Consider the following 8,782-nt stretch of genomic DNA (forward strand, 5'->3'; position numbering starts at 1 on the left):
ATAAGACGCCCAGATTGAGTCACTGTTGTCTTCAGACGAGATGTGAAGATTACACCAAACCTGGAGTCACTTCAGCCTCCTCCAGGTAAGGCTCACTACCAAGCCTGGGTTCCAGCCGCTCCTTCACATCTCTTACACAAGGAGCTGTGTGCTGTAAAATCATCAAGACCAGGCAAAATGTAAACTCTGCAGAAAGCGTAGACGGAGACCAGGCCAGGCTGCAGCTTCAGATCTCACACAGCAGAGAGGTTCTGGCAGCATAGAGGACAATGTCGTAATGACTCCTCACAACGATGCCTACAACACCGTGTTTCAGATTTTAAAGCTGAATAGAAATGTAGTGCTAGATTAACAACCAAAACAGGTGACTCTTGCCCTAGGCCAAACCCCAAAGTGCTCTTGGCACAGCCCCAGCTTCTCAGAGGCATTGCCTTCTCATCGTCTTCTGTTTGGGCCAAACCCAGCCATGTTCCCCAGCTGCAACCATTCCCCACTGCCTCGCCTGGGCCTCTTCCCAGGTCTGCAGCTTCCTGACCTGCTACGGGGACACTGGTCGCTCACCGCAGGTTGTTGTGGGACTCCTGAACCACCACTGAAAGTGGTTTCTGTCTCTTTGATCTCTTCTTGTGGTGGAGGAACTGAAGCACAGATCAAACACACCAACATTCTTCTCCCATACCCCCTCCTCCAGCAAGACCAAATCCCTCCCACTTGCTCTCCTCTGTGCAAAGAGGAGACACTGGGGGGTCTTGTCCGACTTTTCAAGGGAGCTGTTGGTGACCTGAGCCCACGGGTTTGGGATGAATCGTGCCTTCCCAGCCCTTGGTGTTCCTACTGCTGGCCAATGAAGGGGAGGATGAGTTAGTGGTCCCCAAGCACTCCTGGTGCCCGTTGGGTGCCGAGCCGTGCAGCCTACCTGGCCACAGCCTACTGGTACACCAGAGGAGAGGTGCTTGGCTGAGGTCCATGTCCCTGCTTACAGGCAGCTGTAAACCTGCCCTCCCACCACTGCCCGCCAATGCCATCTTCTTCCCCTAATGCACATCAAATTCTACTAGACTAGGAATGTCATGGAAGAGTGTTTAATTACATTGGTCTGTAAAAGGGCTGAGCCATGTATTCTCAGACGATGCTCCTGCCTCATCTGAAATGCTGCACATCACTTGAACCCCACCAGTGTAGGTAAAGGTTTGTGTTTTCAGGCACTGCAATGACTGATAAGAGTCAAGGGGCACCACACATGGCTGGACACTTGCCTGGCTCCCATTCAGGTCCCTCAAAGCACAGTCACGACATGCTGAATGAACGAAGAACACACACCTCCCCATCAAGCTGCTTCCCCAGCAGCTGAAACCACCTGACCCAGAAGTGGCTTCCAAAGGACACAAAGACATCATGAATGTTCTCTGCAATTTATTGAGAATGGCAACATCCCAAGGAAGGAGGGCATACACGCACAGAAGAGGAAGGGAGGTGGGGACAGTACATCTTGTTCCATGTCACGGGGGCCCTGTCACTGATGAGCAAGTTGTGTTCTCCTTAGGAAAAGTCCACGTGTGCCTGAGGTGTTACCAAGGGTGATGGAGGGCAAGGACAAGGGGAACTGGAAGCCGCTGCTCCAGAGGGAGCGCCTGCTTCCAGCACACCTGGGGCTACCAGGCGAGCAAAGCTGCCCGGGTGCTCCACCCTGGGGCAATTAATCCCTCTGGCCACCGGCCGAGAAAATGGAAAATGCTCCCTCCCTGGCTCTGCCAAGGGAGGAGTCCCGCCTGCCCCACACCTACCCTGGCCCGAAGGCCAGTGAATGGAAGCAGCAGATGTACTGCACGCAGAAGCACCCCAGGGATATGGCCATTGAGGAGGGGACATGAGAACAGCGGAGGAAAGAGGAGTTTTATACACATTTGCCACGAGGCAGCCAGAAATGTACAACACAGCAAGAGAGGCAGAGCATTTCCCTCCTGTAAATCAGCTCTCCGCGCTGGGTATCCACGGGTGAGGCTTTTCTTTGCTCAGACAATTCTTTCATCACTGGGCTTGGGGCTAACGAGCAGCTCACCAGGGCTGGTAACGGGACACGGCGTTGCCACGAGTCTCCTTGGATGGGACCAAGCCAGGTCGTCGAGCTGGTACGTGGTGGGCCATGAGGGACACAGTTCAATTCATTGCAGGATGTCGGAGCTGGATTTAAGGAGGCTGGGCTGCTGCTGGGAGAAGATAGGAGATGCTTCTTTCCGTTTTCAGTCTGGCTTTGGGGCTCAGAACCTCACTCCTGAAGACTTGACAGAGGTGGTCGTGACACATCTCCGTACGGAGGACGATCCGCCACCGGAGCTGAAGTTGCCACCTCCAGAGCCGCACACCCTTCCACTTCCCGAAGAGAAGCCGCCGCCGTACATTCCTCCTCCCATGCCACAGCTGCCGCCCATGCTTCCAACTCCGAAGCCACCTCCTACTCCACATATGCCTCCTCCCATTCCTCCTCCCATGCCGCTGCCGCCTCCAAAGCCTCCTCCCATGCCGCTGCCGCCTCCGAAGCCTCCTCCCATGCCGCTGCCACCTCCGAAGCCTCCTCCCATGCCTCCTCTGCCTCCAGAGATGGTGGTCCTGCCTACCACAGCTGGAAGAGAAGCACAGGTTACATACAGGTTGCCCACCGCCTGGTGGTATCTCCAAAAAGACACGGTCTTCGACTGCTTCTCAAGGAAACAAATGCAGATACTTACAGACATTGACGTTGGACATGCCATCGTTGCACAGCCTGCAAAGGGAAATTGGTAAATTTTAATTACCTATCAGAGGAGACATCTTAAAAACTGAGAACTGAAATTTCATTAGCAAACCTTTTTCCTCTTTCATCCTCATCAACAACTTTGGTATCAATAAAGTATTTAAGGAAGGAGGCATTGACAATTCCTCTTTATGACGAGGTCGTTCCAGCCTTCAGATTCAGTAAAATATTTGCACGTAACACGAATGAAACGGTAGTTACACCGCCTGTAGTGAACAAGCTGTGCCAATTCTCAGTCCTGACCACCGCAAATGTCACACAGAGTGCCAATAGCCATTTCTACCCATTCTACCAAAAGAGCGGTTTGAGATTACACTCTTAACACCAAAACTCAAGTTGTCCAGACCAGACCACAACACCCCTCTCAAATCAAAGGTCAAGTCTTTACCTGTTCTCCTCTCCCTCCAGCAGCTTCCTGTACATGGCAATCTCAACGTCCAGGGCAATCTTGATGTTCAGCAGCTCCTGGTACTCCTTCAGCAAGCGAGCCAGCTCCTCCTTGTCTTTGCTCAGGGCACATTCCAGCTCTTCCAGTTTTACCCTGGCATCCTTGAGGGCCATCTCACCCCGTTCCTCAGCCTCAGCAATCGCTGACTGCAGCTGCTGGTTCTGAGGAAGAAAAAAGATCCCAACTGGTCTCTTAGGATCAGTCCTCAACCCCCAAGTGAAGGAGTCAAGGTTAAAAAAAGGGTAACATTTACATTTAATAAACCAGAGGTGGTTGAAGAAACCATTTCTGCCCCACACATCATCATTTGTGGCCCAACCTGATGCCGGCATCCCGTGAGACACTACCCAACCCCTACCTGCTTCTTGACGTTCTCAATCTCAGCCCGCAGCCTCTGGATGTTCCGGGTCAACTCTTGGATCTCGATCTTGGTGTTGCGCAGGCTGTCCCCATGCCTTCCTGCAGTTGTCTGCAGCTGTTCATACTGATGGCACCAAAACAAAGCAAATCCTCAGTGGAACATTCCTGAAGCCTACTCAAGATTTGTCAACAGTTTCACAGCTCATGTGCTGCTACTAACCCCTGTCACGTTGGTCATGGGTGCCCAGCTCCATGTAACAGATGGTTCTGAGACTCAGCTTTTGGTTTTGAACTTTCAAACAGATCTTAGTGACACTAATAAGCATCCCTTTTCTTCTGAAAAGCTATTTTGGGCAGGCATTTTCTAGTTAAGGTACACTTTCGGCCATCTTTATGGAGAGGCTTGTGCCATGCATCAAAGTGAGATTCTGGTCACCTTGAAAACAGTAAGCCCGATCCTTCAAAAGGAATACAATTCCTCTTGGCACTTCCTTGCACAGGATCCAGCACCGTTAGCCTAAAGAGTTGTCTCACTTTGTCGTAAATTCTCTACCCGGGCTCCTTAATTGCTTCCCAACTCACCTGGCTCTGGTACCACGCCTCAGCTTCAGCTCTGCTGCTCTGAGCGATCTGCTCGTACTGGCGCCTGACCTCCTCGATGATGCTGTCCAGATCCAGGTGCCGGTTGTTGTCCATAGACACCACCACAGACAGGTCCCGGCTGATTGTCTGCATCTGAGACAGTTCCTGCAACCAAGACATGAGTTAGCCTGACCAGCTGAGGGGAGAAAGGAGCTGCGACTCCAAGCAGCCTCTCCAGACCAAGTCCACACGGGCACCCAGGGCAACCTCACTGTCTTTGGCCACCACACATCTCATTGCAACTGCAGCCAATGCCATCCCGGGGGAAGGGAGGGCTCTTACCTCCTCATAGATGCACCTCAGGAAGTTGATTTCATCGGTCAGAGCTCCCACCCTGGCTTCCAACTCTACTTTCGTCATGTAGGCACTGTCCACATCCTAAAGGAAAGATCACAGGGAATACTTTTGTTTCCTCTTGGAAATCCTCCATGGAAATCACCGTCTGTACGGAGGGTAACAGCGGTGATGGAGTTATTCATTTATGCAAATTAAAAACAAGGGACTTCAAATATCAGCCCACAGATCCTACAGTCTCTCCGAATTTCCATTCAAGAGCGAGTCCCCTCAAAGCACAGATAAAGCCTGATATTCAGGAGATCATTTTGTAGTGCATGACTCACCTTCTTGAGCACCACAAACTCGTTCTCAGCAGTTGTGCGTCTGTTGATCTCTTCCTCATACCTATGGAAAGTAAGAGTACAAGCTGAGTTTCCTGAATTTTCCTGCCTACGGCCACACTAAACAAACTAAAATTAAAAAAAAAAAAAAACCAGAATTAAATATTTAGACTGAAAACGCGATGTCCGCAATTGCCATAAAAAGCACGTGTGTGAAGAAAAATGACTACCAGTCTGCTTGAGTTGCTCCCTGGGTTAGGCTGTTGCTGCACTTACTTGGTTTTGTAATCCTCGACATATTGCTGCATGTTCTGCAGTTCCGACTCCAGCTGTCCCCTCTGGGCCAAGATGGAGTCCAGCTGCCTCCTCAGGTTCTGGATGTAATTTTCAAAGATGACGTCGAGGTTCTTCCTTGGCCCTGAAGGCCCTTGCTGTTGGAGGAGCTCCCACTTGGTGGAGAGGACCTTGTTCTGTTGTTCCAGGAAGCGGACCTGAAAGCCAACACATGGAGGATCCACCATCACATGGGGAAGAGGAGCAGCATCGCAGACACCCCTTTCATCACGCAAAAAGGATGTCGATTCGCCTTTATATGACCATGCGAGGACCAATTAGTGTTTTGTTAAAAATTTCTGTTGTTGCATAAACTGCAGGATCGGGCAAAGGAGGAAATGTCTGAGTCATATTCAAGCCAAAGGAGCACCAGCTCCAAGTAGATTCCCATCACAGGTAACACGGAAATCTTAGATTTCTAGTCTAGATTTAAAAGCCTGGATATATGAAAACAAAGAGGAAAAAAAATATAATAGTGAGTACTTAAATGGGAGGATATTTGGAAAGAGAACGGCACAGGAGAGAAAATTTGTGCCTGAAACCTGCAGGGGTTTGGAGGCATCAAGTCTGCTTGCAAGAGTAGCCCATTAGTTGAGCCTGGTGCAACAGGCTGGATTAAAGCCCTGGAGACAGAACTTTGATCTCGTATGGAAGAGAGATTCTCATCTCTTCCCGAGCACCACTTAATAAAAAGACTCCGCTCAGGCTTCTCAGCCTGCCGATATCTAGCTCAAAAAGGACGTTTCTGCAGAACTTGAAAGTTCCTCCCAAATTTGACCCTTAATTGTACCCAGTCCCACCCTCTCACCTTGTCAATGAAAGAGGCAAATTGATTGTTAAGAGTCTTGATCTGTTCCTTCTCCTGGTTTTTGACTTGCTGTATCTGGGGATCAATCTCAACGTGGACTGGCTGCAGGAGGGTTGTGTCAACCTGCACGGGCTGGATTCCAGGGCCACCTCTACCAGGGCCACCAAAGCCTGGCATGCCAAAGCCTGGGCCACCAAAGCCACCCATTCCTCCACCACCCATTCCTCCACCGCCCATTCCTCCACCGTAGCCGCCCATTCCTCCACCGTAACCACCCATTCCTCCACCGCTCATTCCTCCAAAGCCACACATTCCTCCTCCACCCATTCCTCCACCAAAGCTGCCTAGTCCTCCTCCATAGCCGCCACCGAAGCCACCCATTCTGCCTCCGTATCCTCCACCTCCATAACACCCACCCATGGAAATCCTTCCACTACCACCGATGTTGTGGAGACTCTTGCTGCTAAAGCCTCCACAACGTCCACCACCTCCAAATCCCCTGGACATAGAGAATGAGCTGTAGCTGCTCCTGCTTCTGCCGCCACCTCCTCCAAAGCCACCACCGATGGCAGAGCAAGAGCTGTAGCCCCTTCTACTCCCGCCTCCAAAGCTTCTGCAGACCGACTGCCGAGACATGGCTGTTTCTTCTGAGCAGAGTCAAAAAATCGAGAAGGTGAGAAAGATCAATGGAGTTGTGCTGCAAGGAGGTGAGTGCGAGGAGAAGGGAAGTGAGTCCCTCTGGCTGGAGGGCAGCAGATGCTCCCTTTTATCTGTTTCTGGAGGTGGGCTGGGTTTGCATGGGCGTGAAGGAGGAGACAGTTCCTGTCTTCATCAGCGTGGCGTGGTTTACAGATTTTCATCTTCAATTTGCCAAACATTGACCCTACCCAGAAACACACCCTATAATGCAGGAGAAAATTAAAAAAGATACAACTGTCTCTACCCAATGGTAGCCCTCAATGACTAAGAAGTCTTGTGCTTTTGTGGTATAGTAACAGTCTGCCCAGGATACACCAGTCTTTTTTATTTCACCTTTCATCCATTGCGGTTGTTTCCCTGCTTATGTTTATCTTTATTTTGATCTTTCACTCCAAAGCCCCATGGCAGGCAAGCGCTGTCGTTGATGCCAAGTTGTAGCATGGCTTTCACAATTCCCAAAACACACCTATGTTACACCCTTAGTCTTCTTTTTACATGGAAAATTGCCTTTGGCTTTGAGAAGTAGTTTCTCAATCTAGAGCCAGGGCTCAGCAAATTGCATTTTGATGAGGCTCTGCGTCTTTTCAATAAATAAAACCTTACCAGAAACGAGATACCGGAGCAACGGTTGGCACTGGAAATTCATTTATTGTTGGACCAAACTCTTACTGAAAGTGAGTCCCGGAGTCTTCGTGCCAAGGCAGTCTCAGCAGCAGTGAAGAAACGCCACGAAGATCACGGACGGGAAATCCCTTTAGGATTTTCTGAAGGTTTCGAGACCATGGGAAGAGGCAGAGAAGACAGCGGGAACTCAGCTGCTCCGATGGGAAGTGCGGGCGGGCGGGCGGCCGGCTCTGAGAATAGACAGGGAGAAGGAGGCATGCAAAATCGTGCTGCCCACATAATAAATCCTGTAACCATTTAAATGCAATTAGCTAGGCAGAGGATGCTGGAGAGCTCAACTCATTTGTAGAGACACATAGACATGAGGAGAACAGAGGGCACAATAACTTTCACTTGAGGAAATGCGTGTTTTTCAGCTGCCGGGCTTATTTCAGTATTTATACGCAAATATATTTTTGGCAGACATACAGGCTTGTGGGCTGCATTGAGCCCTCCTTCAGGAAGGGGGGTAGTTATCCCTTTTAAGCTCATTTGTAAGCAGTCACCGGGTTTTAGAAAGGCAGAAGCTTATCAGAATACGCTGGGTTGGATGCCCCGCCGAGGAAGGATTAACTTACGAGTTAAACTTGCAGTAATACGCCTATGACCCATCACGCATTCATCCCTTTGTCTTGCAGACGCCTGCTTATCAAATAACAATTACTGTCTCGTTTTACATTTTTTTTATTGAGCATTAGATTTTTTTTTTTTTATTGCGCAATTCCCCTTTTTTTTTATTAGTTTTCAGCTTTTTAAACCCACCTAAGAAATTCTGAGGCTCAAAAATCTTTACGGCTCTGGAGGCACGTAACTGTGCTGGTAGCTGTCGAGCGAGGTGCTCAGAAGTTCCCATAGGACACAGGCAATTAAGTGCTTCTTGAAAATCCACACGAGCAACTCTCGGTATCTTCAGACGTTTAAATGCCTCTAAAAATATCGCGCAGACACCTATTTCCAAAATGCCTAGGGACCCGGACCGTGGCGTAATGTGTAGCTAAACTGGCATTTCCACTGAAAAACACGACTGTCCCTGCCCGTCCTGCTCACCCCACCTCCCTCCCCAGCACCAGCGTGGGTTCCTGAGCACACGGGGAAGCGGATCAGGGGACAGACAGGGCTAAAAAATATATATAATATCAACAAATCACCCTGAGACCGAAGGGGTGGGGAGGACGGAGGGGGGTTGGTGGTTGTACAGGTGGTTTCTAGACAATAAATATGTGGGCTGAGAACGTCCCGTGTGGCTTGGTGGTCTCTGGCAAGGCTTTGCCTCCTTGTCCTGGTTTGAGACCCAAACCAGGACACTCCTAAATGCCGCGGTTGGGCCAAACACCTGCCCAGCCTTGGAGGGGCTTGAAGCACAACCTCAACCATCGCTTCAGCCATCAGCCAAAGGACTCGACAACCACCTCAGCCCCTCT

General features: G+C 50.2%; 1 protein-coding gene across 2 annotated transcripts; it reads right to left on the minus strand.

The window, feature by feature from the left end:
* Positions 1-2,005: 2,005 nt before the first annotated feature.
* On the minus strand, positions 2,006-6,635 carry LOC134526860 (keratin, type II cytoskeletal 3-like). 2 transcript variants are annotated; one of them, XM_063359137.1, is made up of 9 exons: positions 6,000-6,635; positions 5,135-5,349; positions 4,862-4,922; positions 4,524-4,619; positions 4,182-4,346; positions 3,598-3,723; positions 3,180-3,400; positions 2,727-2,761; positions 2,006-2,620 (listed from the first exon to the last, which is right to left on the minus strand). In XM_063359137.1, the coding sequence occupies exons 1-9, from the start codon at positions 6,633-6,635 to the stop codon at positions 2,259-2,261; spliced, it is 1,917 nt and encodes a 638-aa protein (XP_063215207.1). In that variant the 3' UTR covers positions 2,006-2,258. The 2 variants fall into 2 exon arrangements, with proteins under 2 accessions (XP_063215207.1, XP_063215208.1); XM_063359138.1 differs by having other exon boundaries at positions 3,180-3,394; positions 3,592-3,723.
* Positions 6,636-8,782: the final 2,147 nt, after the last annotated feature.

The sequence above is a fragment of the Chroicocephalus ridibundus genome, chromosome 24 (assembly GCF_963924245.1).
Source record: "Chroicocephalus ridibundus chromosome 24, bChrRid1.1, whole genome shotgun sequence".
Lineage (NCBI taxonomy): Eukaryota > Metazoa > Chordata > Aves > Charadriiformes > Laridae > Chroicocephalus > Chroicocephalus ridibundus.

Bases quoted from the DNA above. Each gene is read 5' to 3' on its own strand.
- LOC134526860 (XM_063359137.1), bottom strand. From the start codon at position 6,635: ATGTCTCGGCAGTCGGTCTGCAGAAGCTTTGGAGGCGGGAGTAGAAGG. The intron at 5,350-5,999 runs GTGAGAGGGTGG...GTTGGCTTTCAG, and splicing joins TTGCCTCTTTCATTGACAAG to GTCCGCTTCCTGGAACAACA. The intron at 3,401-3,597 runs GTAGGGGTTGGG...TTTCTTCCTCAG, and splicing joins TTGAGAACGTCAAGAAGCAG to AACCAGCAGCTGCAGTCAGC.